Source organism: Brienomyrus brachyistius, chromosome 9, assembly GCF_023856365.1.
Source record: "Brienomyrus brachyistius isolate T26 chromosome 9, BBRACH_0.4, whole genome shotgun sequence".
NCBI lineage: Eukaryota > Metazoa > Chordata > Actinopteri > Osteoglossiformes > Mormyridae > Brienomyrus > Brienomyrus brachyistius.
The window spans coordinates 3,973,905-3,990,421 of NC_064541.1; the positions used below are offsets into that span (position 1 = coordinate 3,973,905).

General features: G+C 40.8%; 1 protein-coding gene and 1 long non-coding RNA gene across 3 annotated transcripts in view; one reads left to right on the forward strand and one right to left on the reverse strand.

The window, feature by feature from the left end:
- LOC125748367 (uncharacterized) overlaps nucleotides 1-16,517 on the forward strand; it is a 39,290-nt gene that overhangs the window by 5,027 nt on the left and 17,746 nt on the right. The gene's annotated exons all lie outside the window — the stretch shown is intronic.
- On the reverse strand, nucleotides 1,396-16,269 carry ceacam1 (CEA cell adhesion molecule 1). Its single transcript, XM_049024265.1, has 12 exons — nucleotides 15,777-16,269; nucleotides 15,097-15,375; nucleotides 14,608-14,871; nucleotides 14,218-14,493; nucleotides 13,875-14,126; nucleotides 4,909-5,184; nucleotides 4,724-4,816; nucleotides 4,565-4,603; nucleotides 4,037-4,312; nucleotides 2,825-3,079; nucleotides 2,485-2,580; nucleotides 1,396-2,251 (listed from the first exon to the last, which is right to left on the reverse strand). Exons 1-11 carry the CDS (start codon nucleotides 15,949-15,951, stop codon nucleotides 2,486-2,488), a joined length of 2,280 nt encoding a protein of 759 aa, XP_048880222.1. The 5' UTR covers nucleotides 15,952-16,269; the 3' UTR covers nucleotides 1,396-2,251; nucleotide 2,485.

Genomic DNA, 16,517 nt, shown 5'->3' on the forward strand with positions numbered 1-16,517 from the left:
TAGCACATTCGTAAACTAGTGAATGTTCTTCATTATTGACTACTAAGGACTATTCCAGGGTGTTTTTTGGGGGAAATATAGTAGACCTATATGTAAATGAACCTGCAGTGTCGACTCTTATCAACCTCATGAACCAAAGTTTGGTATACCACGACTTTGGCACATTGAGGAGGTGTGTGGATTCCAGGGACATCAGAAATAGGGAGACCTCTTCAAACCTTCCCAATAAATTAATACATATATAACCAACAGGGGGGTGGCATGGTGGTGCAGTGGTTAGCACTGTTGCCTCACACCTCTGGGACCCGGGTTCGAGTCTCCGCCTGGGTCACGTGTGTGGAGTTTGCATGTTCTCCCCATGTCATCATCAATCCTTATCTTTCTTTATAACGACGCTCATTACTGAGGCCAATTCACTGCTCATTCAGAGGGCAAGGATGAAATCTAACGAGGGTTGTAGTCGCGTACCAGAAAAAAATATTTTAACATATAGACCAGTTATATTTTAGTTAAGCTATGGTTAGTTGTGAAACTGTACCTTTAGCGATGTTAGTCTTATTTTTAATGGCAGCATCTTTTCCTTATTAATGAAAATCATATTAAATGCTTTCTTACATCACATCTTTTCAGGATGTGTTACACCCCATGCCCCCACAACTGCTGAATTGTTACATATTGCTTGCAGAGATGTGCAATCTGCGATAAGCGACAGCTAAGAGAAGCTCAGAACAACCGTACGAAAGAATGTCTTGTGGAAGGTATACTTAATTAAGGACGTTTCAGAGAACACCTCAGAAAGTTAAGGTACAGCTTAAGGTAGAATTTACGAATGATGTAGTGTTAAGAAGGCTTCAGGGAAGGTACGATACTGGAGGGCTAATGTAAGACTACCATTAGAACCTTCAATTAATCTGCCACCTTCTCCTCTTTGCTTCCTTTAAGGATTGAACTGCGTTCTTATACCCTATATTTGTCACTTACAAAGCTGAGTGATGGCGACATTCTCCAAGACAAACCCAAAAAGAATGTTCCCCAAATAATCTCTCCTAGACAAAGTATTCAGGGGTTCATCCATACCCACAAACAGAAGTCCCAAGACTCAGGAAGCACATGGCTGTCTCCACAAGCCACTGGTGCTTTACTTCATTCCAAAATCCCTACATGTAGCGCTACATATGGATTCCAGAAGGATTCTTTAGGATTTCTGTCTCATTGCTGCCACCTGCTGCTTATACATGGCATGGCACTGTAATCCCAAAGGTGATGCCACACAGCTCCCGGTAATGTTTTGTTTGGTAATTCTAACATACAGTTCTGGAAAAAATTAGAGACCGCTTTGCATTTTTTTTAAAAAGATCAGCAATCCTGCTTTAATTGTGGTTCTGCTGGCAGAAGGTTACACTGACCAGCAGGATGCTTTCAGGTTCAAAATTTCTGAGACAGTAGCACCCAAGAACAAAGTGAAGCAGGAGACACTGAAAACAACCAGGAGCCAGTCAGGTAAAGGGTAGAAGTGACCCTCTAATGCCAGAGATGACCGTTAACTTATCCAACAGTTTCTCATGAATCGGAGGATGACATCAAGTGACCTTCAAAAAGAACAGGAAACATTAAGTGCAGATGCGAAGTGCACTGCTAGGACAGGTTCCTATCAGGCTCTTAGAAGGAGGACTGGAGTCCCATGAAGCAAATAATAATAATAATATGAAAAAAACACATTTATTTATTGATAATAGTAATAATTGATAACCATTGTACTCTTAAGATATAAAATTCAGAATCATAATATTCCAAAGTAGACATGTATCAATTTTCTTAATTTTTGAAAGCTTTGTAAAACTATATTAGCCTTTGAATGCCCAATAGCTAAGCTGGATATATTATTGAAAAATGATAAATATTGCTAAATCATAACGATACATTAGTTCTCATTTTCAGAAAACTAGCTTTGTTTTTCATGGCAAGCAAAACAATAGTTTAATAAAGTTCAACATTTAAATACACCCAATATGCACATCTAATGCTATATAAAAAATATATATTTTTTCCATTTTCTAATATATTTATTTAATTTAACAATGAATCAGAAGCAAGATCCAATAAGTAATGGAGAATATTGAAAGAATTGGGATGGGATTTTACATTTGAAATAAATTACAATTATCTAAAACATTCCAACAAAAGGACAAAATATATGTTGTGGGTTATTCAGCTGGAAATGGTTTGTCTCGTCTCATCTCATCTTGGTGCCCTGCAGAGAGAAAAGATAAAATTAGAATCTTTCGCAAGTTGTTTTAAGGAAAGCTTTATTCATTTATATAATTTGTTTATAAAAAATGTTTTTACCATCTATTTCAGATATTATTAGCCATGCTATGAGAATAAAGTCATTCTTGTTAGTCATTTATGTGGGAGTATGTTGGAGGGACATGACAAAATCATGTACAGGTGGTAATAAAAGACCAGTGTGCATACAGTAAACACCTCAGCGGGACGTCCATCCAATGAGGAATGGGAAGCCAACGAGGATCATAAAGGTCAGGCCTCCTCCAGACACCTGAGGAGGCCCAGCAGAGGGATCTGATATGGGCAGGGACACACAGGGAGGGGAAGACCATTTATTAAGAGATACCATAGATCCTACTACTTTGGCTGTTTGGCTTTGACTTGGTATCAAATGATCCTGTCACAATATTAAAGACAGCAATGTAGTGCCCTGAGCATGGATTATATAAAGTGTAATCTGTTTCTTTGTAATCTTCATCATCTAGCTGTCAGCCTTAAATTATGTTTAGCTTTAAAATAAATGGTTTAGTTGACTCACAGACGAACTTCAGGCTGACAGTAGCTGTCGAAGTAATGTTGAGGAGTGGGTTCCTGGCCACACAAGTATATTGGCCTTCATTCAGAACTGAAGGATTGTGTATAGTTAGCTGAGCGCTAGCAATAGTGGCATCTTCCCCCTTGAAGATCCAATAATATTGGCTGGGAGGCTGGGAGTAGGCAAAGCAAGTGAGTTTTACCGTGACCCCGGCTTTTATTTCAGTGGGTCCTGTAATCACTGGGGTCTCTGGCCCATCTATGAAACAAACAATTACAGTAATGTAAAAACTTTTTAAACTTATGGCACACCATAACTGTCAGGGTGTCTTGTGCAACTATTCGTCTGTACATTCCCTGTGAGAAAAAATGCACTTGTTTTTAACATCTACTGTATTATAAAGGAGAAAACGTCAGTCAACCCATGCTATTATCTGAATATTTTTGTCAAAGTTTTGTTAAGGCCAAATGAACTGTGCTGTTACTACAGGATCCTATTTCATAACCCTCACCATCTGTATGTAAAGCCGTGTTCTTTGATCTGAATGAAACTGGTCCTCAACCCTGTAGCCTTTTATTCTTAAACATTCTTAGCATTAAGCAAGTATCCTTATGTGTACCTTACCCACTTTGTCTCTGAGGGCTGGGTAAAAGTTTTCCTCTTTGCATCTCCACCCATCTTGTCCATCAGGAAAAAACCTTCCCAGCCCTCAGCCTGAAACTCCACCACACCCACATGAGATCTTTCAACTTGGGAAACTGCAGTATGGGACTCCACCATGGATCAGCTGGTTGGAGTGTGTGAACTATGTGTGGACGCTACAACTAGCTATCAGCTAATGCAGGCACCTTCTTTTAGTTACTATGACCTTATTATTCAAATCTTGGTTTAATACTATGGCCACTGTCCCTAATAAATCACAAAAACTGCGCAGAAATGCCACAGAAACTGATTAATGCGATTTGCAAGGGAATGACGAAGCACACCAAGTGTTCATATTTAATGTAATATACCGAATATATGCCCCAACACACAGTTGGAAAACCATAGACCTGAAAAATAAATTATTTTTCAACCTTAGTCCTAACATATAGGAAGGATACATAAGTATGTTGATAAATATTGCTAATATTTTGGTATTGTATTCCTTACTAATAAATTACATTTATCAAATATAGTGTGTAGATTCCAAAAGAGGACCCATTACATACTTACAGTTGACCAATACAAGGTAAGCTGGGCTTGTTTTGTTGCTGAGAAGGCTGATAGCCACACACTGGTAAGATCCATCATCAAATTTCTGCACTGGACTGAAGAAGATGGAGCTGTTGTCCGCCAAGAGTGTTACGGTATTATTAAGGTGAAGAGGCTGCCCTTCTTTCAGCCAGTTAATAGCAACAGCAGGGCCAGTGACATCACAGCTCAAGGTTAGGTTCGAAAACTGAATAGGTATCGTTGGGGATGGTCTCACCAACACTGAAGATATTGCAGCTATGAAACGATAAGAGGATATAGATGTGAAGAGAGTGAGTACTGTGAGAATGTGCAGCTTTGAGCTAATTTTGCTCACAATAATTATATTTTATATGTTCTCATGAAAAGACACACAAGTGATCCTACAGATCTTATAAATTACAGATTCTGGTAGTGTAACCTTAAAGGTAGACAGCTTATGAAATGGTGCATTGGTATCTTCTTCTTTTTGCTAGGGTAAAATTAAGCTGGTATCAGGCTCTGACTCACCAATGACTCTGAGCTCCTTCTTTGAAGAGTTGTTCCTCCCTGTCACAGAGTTGAATGCGACACAGGTGTACAGCCCACTGTTAGCTGAGGTCAGCACATTGATTTTATACACAGGGCTTTGAATGACCTTAGTGCTATTGAAATACCAAGTATACTGACTGGGAGGCTGAGAGACTGCTGTGCAATTGAGGGTCACACCAGAACCTGATTCCGCTATGGCTGGTCCAGAAATAATGGGCTCTTCTGGTCCAACTGTAAGGACATTGGTGTGACATCAGCACTCTGTTGTCTCGATACAGCACATGTCAGGTACAAGTCACAATCGGGAATCTTTTAGTACTCACAGTTAACAAGCAGCTGAAACTCTGGACTGGTTTTGTTGCTCACAGCATTGTTAGCCTCGCATGTATAGATTCCATTATCAGAGAGCTGGACTGGACTGAATGTTACTGAGCTGTTGTCCTTAGAGAAAATTATTTGGTTGTTAGGAAATAAGGGCTGTCGTTCTTTCTGCCACAAAATGAATCTGGGTCTCCCGATGACTTCACAAACAAGAAGGAATGTGCGATTTTGAATGGGTTGTCTTGCACTTGCATTAATATTGACTCTGGTTATAGGATCTGTAAATGCAACATTTGGGATTATGCAAAAAAAAACACATTGCTGTTTTAGTTAAATAGTTTAAATGCTGTTTTAGTTTTAGTAAGAAAGTCTGAAGGAGATTTTCTGAACCTTATAGTCTCAGTTGTGCTTGTATTTATGTATGAAACACAAAGTTAGTAACTATGACTGAAATATTCTAATAGCAATTCATCTTTGTATACGAGTAGATGACCTTAAGCTGAAAGAAGTAGAAATACTGAGAATAACAGAAAAGGAGACACACCGCTCAATCACTGAATTCAGGTGTATTGTTCAGATCCATTGGCACAGGTGTATGAAATCAAGTACCTAGCCACGCAGTCAGGTTTATGAACATTTGTGAAAGGGTCATTCTGAAGAGCTGAGTGATCTCAATCATGGTACTGTCATAGGGTGTCATATTTGCAATGTCAGTTTGTGCAATTTCTTCCCTTCTAGATATTCCACAGTCAACCGAAAGTAGTATTATTGCAAAGTGGAAGTGTTTAGGAACAACAGAAACTCAGCCACGTGCCAAGTGGCAGACCACGTAAGGTAACAGAGTGGGATCACTGAGTGCTGAGGCGCAAAGCACACCACCACTGGACTATGAAGCAGTCGAAACATGTCCTGTGGAGTGAGGAATCTAGCTTCCCTGTCTTGTAGTCTAATGGAAGTTTGGTGGATGCCAGGGTAATGTTACCTTATGGAATATTATATAGCACTCTAAGTTAGTAAATGTAATTCTTAGGACTATACCGTAAAGATGTAATCTGCAGAACATAATATGACCTCGTAACCTTTAGAGAATATAGCCCAATTACTGCTGCATGATATAGCCAAAATACGTATTTCTGTACCTAATGTTAGCCTCAAAGTTTCTGTATCTTATTTTAGCCCTGGTTGTATGAATGTGTGCCTTATTCAGCTTTGCAGCTTATTGCTATGTTGAAGGCCAAAGAATATAATTGGCTCTGTAGCTAAGCAACATGCAATCAGAATGCTACTGTTCATTATTGGAAAAACACCTGGGTTCTCACAATAGCTCTATGTCCTTGGCTGTTTTTTGGGCTTGCTGCTTTGAGTATACAAAACATTGTAGAGGCCATTTTGCTATGACTATGTTTCCAGAAGGAAATGATTGGCAAGATATTATCTGTTACATTGGGTGGAGCTTAATTGTGCTCTGTTTCTGACGTCATAAGCGAGAGGGGGCGTGTCCCTTATTCTGATTGGTCAGGGGCTTATCTCTATATACCATACATGCTTATGCCACGTGTTGTCGATAGGGGGACATATGGTTTGGGAGATTGCCGTTAAACTTTAATAGAATAAAAATACATTACATGTATTTATTAATGTGCTTTTTTAAATTAAGTTTTAAGGAATAATAAAACATATAGCAGGATGAATGCAAGCTAGCACATACAAGTCCAGTGGGGGTCCGTCCGGCCCGTAGCCGCGTGTTGTTAGTAAGCGCCACGGCGTATTTTAAAAGAAGAAAGCACCAAAATGTTTTAAAGACGAAAAACTTTAGTGCTATTTTAAAAGAAAAGCAGACGGAATTTAAACAAGTACAAACATGCCCGAAAGAAGCAGAAGAGCACATTTAAACAAGCACAAGCGAAACCAATAAACATACCGCACGTCGTTTTAAAAGAAGAGAGCACTCATTACATTTAACCACCACGTTAAAAGAAAGACTTTAGTGATATTTACCAGGTTGGAGAAATCATTTAAGCAGCAAAGTTTTAGAAGAAATAGGGCGAAACGATCCCGGAGCTTGGACACATGCGATTGGTCTGTTTGAACAACGCGGTCGAAATGAACGATCGATAGTCCAGCGCTTAGCGCATGTGCACCCACACCGACATTCAAAATGGCGACACCGGCGGAGCGCCTGTTAATTCAAATAAACCCCTATAACCATAAAGTTTTTAAATAATGAAGCACTTTTCTGCCAATGTGAATAATAAAGTAAAGAGCTCTAAGCATTTTCGACAGCAATAATCAAGGAATAACACGGTTAATTCTTGTTTAAATAGGCGCATGCGCTCTCTCTGGCTCGCTCTCATGTAGCGCATGCGCGTAGAGCCACACAGTATTTCCTTCAAAGAGCCGACTCGTTGCGTCAAGCAACTGTCAAAATGGAAGCAAAATGGCTACCAGCGGAAATTGTCGTGATGCTAACCGTTGGCCCAGGACTGTGAGAAGCGGACAGCCAGCAGGCCCATCCTGGCAGAATGCACACTAATTCTTTATCTTAAGCTTGTTTATTTGTAAATAATATAAAATAATCTATTTCTAATTTAAATAAAAGTCAATCTCTAACACAACTTCCCCAGTTTTAGCTGCATTTAGGCAAAATTTATCTACGTCTGGTTAATCAAAAGGAATAAAGCACTATAACTTGAAAAGATGTATGACACATTAGTATACATTTTTAAACAATAGCATTTAAGGAATAAAAACAATTTACTTGTATTTTGTTAGTTTATTATTAATTTAATAGCTGTAGGAACTAGTGAACGATACTTAGCAACATACATCAAAAAACATTTTAAAAACTTCGGTAGATTAAACCCCCAACGCCCGGACTATGTACTGTCATGCTAGATTGGTTAGATAGGCAGAGTCTTATCGCGGAGCAGCAGGCGGGTGTGTAGAAACGACCAAGAATTTAGAACACATTTAGCTCTTTTGTTATAGCGCTATTTTAAATTAGTATGAGTGGAATATAAATCATTTAGACAATGAGAATTGAGGAAGAACCTAAACAACAGTGTATCAGCCTCAGTAATGATTCGACAAACAGCGTAGTTCTGGTACATATGACCGACCCGTTTGAACAACGCGACTGAAATGTTTACCCGAGACTGCACCAATCTTGCGCATGCGCACTCACGCATTTAAAAATGGCGACAACGGGGAAACATGCTGCTCTATTATTTCAAATAAGCCCCTTTAACCACATCGTTTTTTAAATAATGAAACTGTTTTTCGGCTAATGTGTTGGTTAAAATAGAACATCCGAAGCATTTCGACAACAAGAATCAAGGAATAACGCGGGTGACCCTTGTTAAAATAACTCTCGCTCTCTCTCCATGTCGCGCTTGTGCGTGCAACCACGATACCCACACACCACTGTCTTTTATTGAAAACAGCTGAGGCAAGTCGCTTTCTGAACTTTAAAGTGTGTACACAATAAGTAAACGTGTGTAAAGGAAGTATAAAATGTGTTATAAAGCACATAGCTAACGATAATTAAAGAATTTAAGCATAATAGCCCAGACGTATCATGGCCTATAGCTGGTAGAAATGGAGCTATAATACGGCCTACAAGATAAAAGCATATGGCCCCAAATTGGAATCAGTAGTCTTTAAAAGAATAAAATACATTATATGAATTTATTAATGCAATATTCTAAATATGTTTTAATGCATAATAATTTTAACGGGGTCACCGGACGCGTTGAGCTTTTCTAGCTAGAGAAGAAATAGAGTCGGGCAGTTTTTAATGGTAAAAGCAGTAGTTGTGTATTGTTAACGGTTTATTTTTAACAAAATGTCCAATTTTATATCAGTAAAAACACAGCAATCCCGTTTTAGGGGGGGATTTATGCGTATTGCATGTCTAGACATGTCGGTCAGCTAATGTCCGCGGCAGTGGGAAACGGAGCGTCGGCACAAGAGCTTTTGGAGTTGTCAGCGATAAGCCTATGAGAAGGAAGCGTCAATGAAACAAAATGGCCGCCTGAGTGTGAGAAGCAGACAGACAGCATTCCCATCTCAGCAGAAAGCACTTTACCTCTATTTGTTAATCTGTTTTATTCGTAAATAGTATAAAATAATATATTTCTACCTCTCTTGGAGCCGGCACCTTATCGTGGTGGAGAGGTTTGCATGTTCCAGTGATCTCAGGAGCTATGTTGTCTGGGGCTTTATGCCCCTGGTAGGGTCACCCAAGGCAAACAGGTCCTGGGTGAGGAACCAGACAAAGTGCGGCTCAGAAGAACCCCTATGAAGAAAACAAGTTTGGAACCACGATTTCCCTTGCCTGGACGCGGGTCACCGGGGCACCCCCCTGGAGCCAGGCCTGGGGGTGGGGCTCGATGGCGAGCGCATGGTGGCCAGGCCTACACCCATGGGGCCTGGTCGGGCACAGCCCGAACAAGGCAAGTGGGTCCCCCTTCCAATGGGCTCACCACCCATGTGAGGGGCCTTAGGGGTCGGGTGGAATGTGATCTGGGCGGCGGCCGAAGGCAGGGACCTTGGCGGTCCGATCCTCGGCTACAGAAGCTAGCTCTAGGGACATGGAATATCACCTCTGGTTCTGTTGGCCTCCGTGACCTTCAGCTCTCACTGGGGCAGTTCGCAGCCGAGTGTGAAGCGGCTGGGATGAGAATCAGCGCCTCCAAATCCGAGACCATGGTTCTCAGCCGGAAAAGGGTAGAATGCTCTGTCCGGGTTGGGGATGGGGTCCTCCCCCAAGTGGAGGAGTTTAAGTATCTCGGGATCTTGTTCACGAGTGGGGGAACGGTGGAACGGGAGGTCGACAGGCGGATCGGTGCGGCGTCAGCAGTCATGCGGGCGCTGCATCGGTCTGTCATGGTGAAGAGAGAGCTGAGCCAAAAGGCGAAGCTCTCGATTTACCAGTCGATCTACGTTCCTACCCTCACCTATGGTCATGAGCTATGGGTAGTGACTGAAAGAACGAGATCGCGGGTGCAAGCGGCCGAAATGAGTTTCCTCCGCAGGGTGGCTGGGCTCTCCCTTAGAGATAGGGTGAGGAGTTCAGTCATTCGGGAGGGACTCAGAGTAGAGCCGCTGCTCCTCCGCATCGAGAGGAGCCAGATGAGGTGGCTCGGGCATCTGATTCAGATGCCTCCGGGACGCCTCCCTGGGGAGGTGTTCCGGGCATGTCCCACTGGGAGGAGACCCCGGGGAAGACCCAGGACACGCTGGAGGGACTATGTCTCCCGGCTGGCCTGGGAACACCTCGGGATCCCCCCAGAGGAGCTGGATGAAGTGGCCGAGGAGAGGGAAGTCTGGGCTTCCCTGCTGAGACTGCTGCCCCCGCGACCCGACCCCGGATAAGCGGAAGATAATGGATGGATGGATGGATGAATATATTTCTAATTGAAGTCGATGTCTAACACCACAGCTCTGGGGCTCTAGCATAACCCCAGACGCCCCGCTGCGGGCCTGTGGGGCTGGATGAAGTATTTAACTTCAATTGTTTAATCAGCGGGATAAAGTGCCGTAACTTAAATGGTCGTATGACAAATTAGTATAAAGTTTTAAGCCAATAAGATATAATTAAAAAAATAATTTAGTTGTATTTTGTTTTATTTTCAATAAAATGCACTCAGTGCATTATTAATTTAATAGATGCAGGAACTAGTGAGCTGTATTTAGTAACATACATCAAAAACATCTTCAAGATTCCAATATGGAAGGTAACTGACAAAGTTTTCAAGCAGAATTCACAAAACATGGCACCGCAAGGAGTCCGTTCGATTTGGAGATGGCACCGTAGTCCCGGATAGGAACTATGGTGAGTGGTATTTATCTACGTACTTCAAAAACATTTTAAAAGCTTTGTTAGATTAATAGCTTAGTTATTTTTATAATTTAAGGGATAAAAAACATTTGTCGTGTTTGTCAGTGTGTTATTTTAAGTAAATTAAATGCATTATTTTCTAACGGCAAAAGCCCTGTCATGTTTTAGGTGCGAAATTATATGGACTAGCAACTGTCTCTGGGGGAGCAGCACCCGATTAGGTACTATTAAGCAGTATTTAGTGACAAGCATCATAACACATTTTTAAAAACTTTGACAGAATAAAGTCTTAGTTATTTTAATAAATACGTTTTTCAGTAAATGTTTATTCATGCGCATGGACACAAACACACACACCCCGGAGGTCGGGGGGGGGGGGGCTTTAGACCAACTTTAGGTTGCTGATCGCAATGTGTGACCAAACCCCAAAGCACCCTAACTTAGTCGTTTACTAACTTATCGCGAAAAAACAGACAGAAATAGACTTGTAAATTTTAAAGAAAAGACATTAACTGTTTTTGTTAATGTTTAAAGGTATACAAACTACATTTGGATTGGACATGCACACAAAAACACAAAAAAAGAGTTTGCTCAATCAAAAAAAAACACCAGACATATATACTTCACGTTTTATATTAAAATGTATAAGGATTGTTTTGTTATAGCGAAATTTTAAATTAATATGAGTGTGATATAAGTCATTTAGGCAACAAGATTTGAGGAAAAACCTAAATAGCGGCTAGAAATTACCGACCAGGCAGGCAGAAGTGTGCTTTCCTTATCTCACAAGTCATGGAAGGGTGGGGTGGGGGACACACAAGTGTGGGGTAGGAACTGTGGAATCAGGCAGGGGTGTAAGAATTTAGGATATATTCTTGTTATTTTAAAGGTGTACATGATTATTTAATTACATTTAATAGGAACTAGTAAGCTGCATTTAGCAAATCTGTGCCGTTCAGTTCAGCGCATGCGCAAAAAACCTTTTGGCGGTATCCTAGTGAAAGGGCAGAGTGCAACAGTCAGGTCAGTTATGGGAATGGGAAGCAACAAATGAGGCCCAAAGTTAGAGGATGCGTCAGCTGCATTGTTTCGGTGTGCTGCGTGGGATCATTTTGGATGTTGTGCTACCTACAGTGACGGCGATAAAAAAAGTGGAGAAAAAAACTGCGACATTGTGCAAGCACCGTGCAACATATGTTGCTTATGCTAGCACCAACACATCCAGTATGTTGGCTCATCCCTGGACACATTATCCCAGTATGTCAATTGACAGCACATGAAAGAGAGACTCGGGTAGGAAAGAATGACTTCTACTCCCCGCTGCTTTTAAAGAGCTTTTCAGTGAAAAGTCAGACAGGGCAAAAGCCATAACTAAAGCATTGGGATGCCTCATAGCTAAAGATATGCAGCCATATGCCATAGTGGGGGACACGGGATTTCAGCATATGACTAAAGTACTCAAGCTGCGGTATAATATTCCCTCCTGCAGACATTTCAACAACACGGTAATTCCTGAGCTTTACCATGAGACGCAACGAGGAGTTGTCAAAGAGTTTCTGTGGATGCAGATCCACTTACATGGTGGAAATACGAGCATAAGTATCTACAGGACTACATGACATGTCTGATAACTAATATTTTAAAAACCGTAAGTGGTGGATTTTCTACTGCTGATGTATGATACTTCTGGAGTGTTGACAAAATAGAAAAAAACTGAACCGAACCTAAAACCGTGACCAGCAACCATGATACGAACTGAATTGTGAACCGTTCCACCCCTCCTGGGTAGAGGTTAAGGTCGTTTTGCTGGGAGTGAAGTTTTCCGCATAGAAATGCGGTATGAATGGAGAGTCCCCACAAAGATATAATTACAAACCTGTGTGTGTGTGCATGTGTATCATCCATCCATCCATCCATTTTCCAAACCGCTTATCCTATTGGGTCGCGGGGGGTCCGGAGCCTATCCCGGAATCAATGGGCACGAGGCAGGGAACAACCCAGGATGGGGGGCCAGCCCATCGCAGGGCACACTCACACACCACTCACTCACACATGCACACCTACGGGCAATTCAGCAACTCCAATTAGCCTCAGCATGTTTTTGGACTGTGGGGGGAAACCGGAGTACCCGGAGGAAACCCCACGACGACACGGGGAGAACATGCAAACTCCACACACATGTGACCCAGGCGGAGACTCGAACCCGGGTCCCAGAGGTGTGAGGCGACAGTGCTAACCACTGCACCACCATGCCGCCCCCCATGTGTATCATACACACATAAAATAAAATGACTATAAGATGAGTTTATGTATTTATGTACATAAGATTACACAAGTCTTTAGCTAGTTGTGCGTTATGCAAGACAAGAACATGACTGCCAATAGGATGTTGGGTTACATCTCTAGGTATGTGGAGTTTAAGTCAAGGGATGTAACGCTACGATTATATAATTCCTTGGTAAGACCCCACCTAGAATATTGTGCGCAGGTTTGGTCACCATACCTTAAGAAGGACATTACTGCCTTAGAAAGGGTGCAACGTAGGGCTACGAGAATGATTCCAGGTCTTAAAGAAATGTCTCATGAGGAGAGGTTAGCTGAGCTGAATCTGTTTAGCCTTGAGCAAAGGTGACTAAGGGGGGACATGATCCAGGTATATAAAATTCTAACAGGTCGAGATGCTGTTCACCCAAATGGCTATTTCAGTATTAGTTTAAATACTACTCGTGGCCATAAGTGGAAATTAGCGGGAGAACATTTTAAAATGAATTTGAGGAGTTAGAGTATGGGATAGTCTCCCTATTAGTGTAGTGCAAGCTAAAACCCTGGGTTCCTTTAAATCAGAGCTAGATAAGATTTTAACAACTCTGAGCTATTATTTCAGTTCTCCCCAAATGAGCTTTATGGGCCGAATGTCCTCCTTTTGTTTGTAAATGTACTTATGTTCTTATGACTTTTCTGAAAAAATCACTGTGCGCTCCATCCATGCAGTGGGTTTTCTATCCACAATGAAACCGTCCGGTAGTATAATCTTAAAGGTAGACACCATATGAGCGAATGCAGTAATGTCTTTTTCATTTTGCCAAGATAAAACTAAAATTAAGCTGTGATCAGGCTCTGACTCACCGATGACTGTGAGCTGCTCCTCTGAAGAGCTGTTCCTCCCTGTCACAGAGTTGAATGCGACACAGGTGTACAGCCCACTGTTAGCTGAGGTCAGTACATTGATTTTATACACAGGGCTTTGAGTGACCTTGGTACCATTGAAATACCAAGTATACTGACTGGGAGGCTGAGAGGCTGCTGTGCAATTGAGGGTCACACCAGAACCTGCTTCCGCTATGGCTGGTCCAGAAATAATGGGCTTTTCTGGTCCAACTGTAAGGCAGAGGAAATTGGTGGGGCATCAGTACTCTTAATACAGCACATGTCATGTACCAGTCACAAGTGGGAATCTTTCGGTACTCACAGTTAACTAGCAGCTGAAACTCTGGACTGGTTTTGTTGCTCACAGCATTATTAGCCTCACATACATAGATTCCATTATCAGAGAGCTGGACTGGACTAAATGTCACTGAGCTGTTTCGCTTAGAGAATGTAATTCTCTTATTTGGATAGAGGGGCCAGCCATCCTTCAACCAGATAATGGAATGAACTTTCTGTGAAACAGTGCAGTTTAGTGTGAATGTCTGGTTGTCTGTTGGCTGTGGTCCAGTGTAGGTCAAGTTGACCCATGATATTAGCTCTGGAAAAAAAAGCATATTAATGATTAATCTTATATGTAACACAAGTGGCATTAGCTCATAAAAATCACAGATTATCCCATACTTAACAAATGAAGTATTTAACATTTTCTTACCCATTATGTCTATCCGTCTTCCAACACTGGCAGATTTGAGGGTTACATTATTGTAAGCCCAGCAGGTATAATTTCCAGTCTGATTCTGTTTAACATTTTGGAGAATGAGACTGGAGCTATTCTGGTTCAAAATTTTTCCATTAAAGTCCCACTGATAGGATGCAGGAGGGTTTGATTGGGAGTAGCAGGACAAGGTGAGATCAGAGCCAGTCCTGTAGGCAGTCTCACGTGGCTTTATGGTTAGACGGAGGTCACTTGGGCCATCTGGGGGAGTAAACACCCACAGCACTGCTGACACACTATAGGATGCAGTCAGTATTCAAATGAAACTAAATGAAACGAAAGTAAATGAAATTGTATTAGTGTTCTGGGCTTCAATTTACTTGGTGAAATGGAGAAAGAAATGCCATCAACACTCCTCAGCAATCACCTTTGCAATGTATCCATTAACATGTGATAAAATGTCTGTTATCTAATCATTTTACTTACATTTGATATCAAAGAGGATTGCCTTGCTGGTCTCATTACTGACGGCATTGGAAACCATGCAGTACATTGGACCTTTGTCATACCTTGACACGCTAGATATGGTGAGTGTGCGGTTATCATCACTCAGTTGAACATGATCAGTCACTTTGATGTCAGAGCTCCTGTTTAACCAATGGAAAGTCATTGAGGAGCCAGCAGCAGAACAAATGATACTGACTGAATCATGGAATTCAATTAAGTCAGTAGCATTAGCACTCACTGACACGTTGGACACCGGCACTGGAAGGAATTACAAATGGTAAAATCATTAAATTTTTCTGATGAAATGAAAAATCCTTTTTTTTTTAACCGTTAGTTACCTATATATAATAAAATAAAATATATATTTCTAAATTTCTTATCTTTAAAAAAAATCATATTAGTCTATGTAGTATGTAAAGTAATCAATCAGAAATTAATTAGATTTTTAAAATGGCTGATTTTATTTAACTTGAGAAGCAATTGAATACAAACAAGTTAGAGGCTTTATGTGGTTTTAGCAATAGAAATAGCTTTATGACTTTCAAAGGGGCATACAATCTCACTATTGAAGTACCTCATACAAACACAGTGCATTTAATTTTAGCATGTAAAGGATATTAAATAATATTAAATCACATGTTTGTAATGCTAAAACTTACCCAGGACAGACAAAGTTATGTTAGCCATAATTAATGGCATAAATCCTTGCAAGACATAAAGTCCTGAATCATTTAGAGTCACAGACTCATGAAACAGAGACCCAGTAGTGCTGTTGAATGTGATGCGGTTTTCATACGTATTCAAAAGATGTGGTTCACTCTCAGGAAACCACATTACGATGACAATGCCATTATATGACCAGATCCCAGCTTTGATAACAGTCGGGGGGAAAATACTGAAGGTCACATTTTCTCCCACACAAATGGGATTCTTAGAAGGTTTTATTCTCACATTACAAAGACCTATGGGAGAGTGGAGAATATCAGTAAAGAATGCCACTTCATTGTTGTGATGATCAGTCTTGATTTTAATGTGTGAAAAGTATACCACAAATATATAATCTTTGTAAAACTAAATATGATAGTGTGATGCTGAGCCCAAAAGAACCACAGTGCATTTTAGTACAAACATTTCTCGTTTACTAGAAGCATCTCCTGGGTAAATATTATCATTCCTAGGAAGTCAATTTGATTAGCCAGCAATAATATTGTAGTTTAAATTTATATATTTATATTTTATAAATATTTATATTGCATGGATATTGAAGTAACACATTTAATCAACAATATGCATGTTTGGTTCCAGGATCATTTATGATTCTGTAAACAGATATACGGTTCTTTGATTAGGTTCTTTTTAACTGTTAAATTGATTTGACTTCTTCATCAAGGATTTTTCCT

Coding starts and splice junctions, on each gene's coding strand:
- ceacam1 (XM_049024265.1), bottom strand. CDS start 15,951: ATGTGGTTTCCTGAGAGTGAACCACATCTTTTGAATACGTATGAAAAC. Junction 4,604..4,723: donor AGCAGTCTCTCAGCCTCCCA/GTCAGTATACTT, acceptor ACTCTGTGACAG/GGAGGAACAACTCTTCAAAG. Junction 3,080..4,036: donor TTACCTTGTATTGGTCAACT/GTAAGTATGTAA, acceptor TTTGTTTCATAG/ATGGGCCAGAGACCCCAGTG.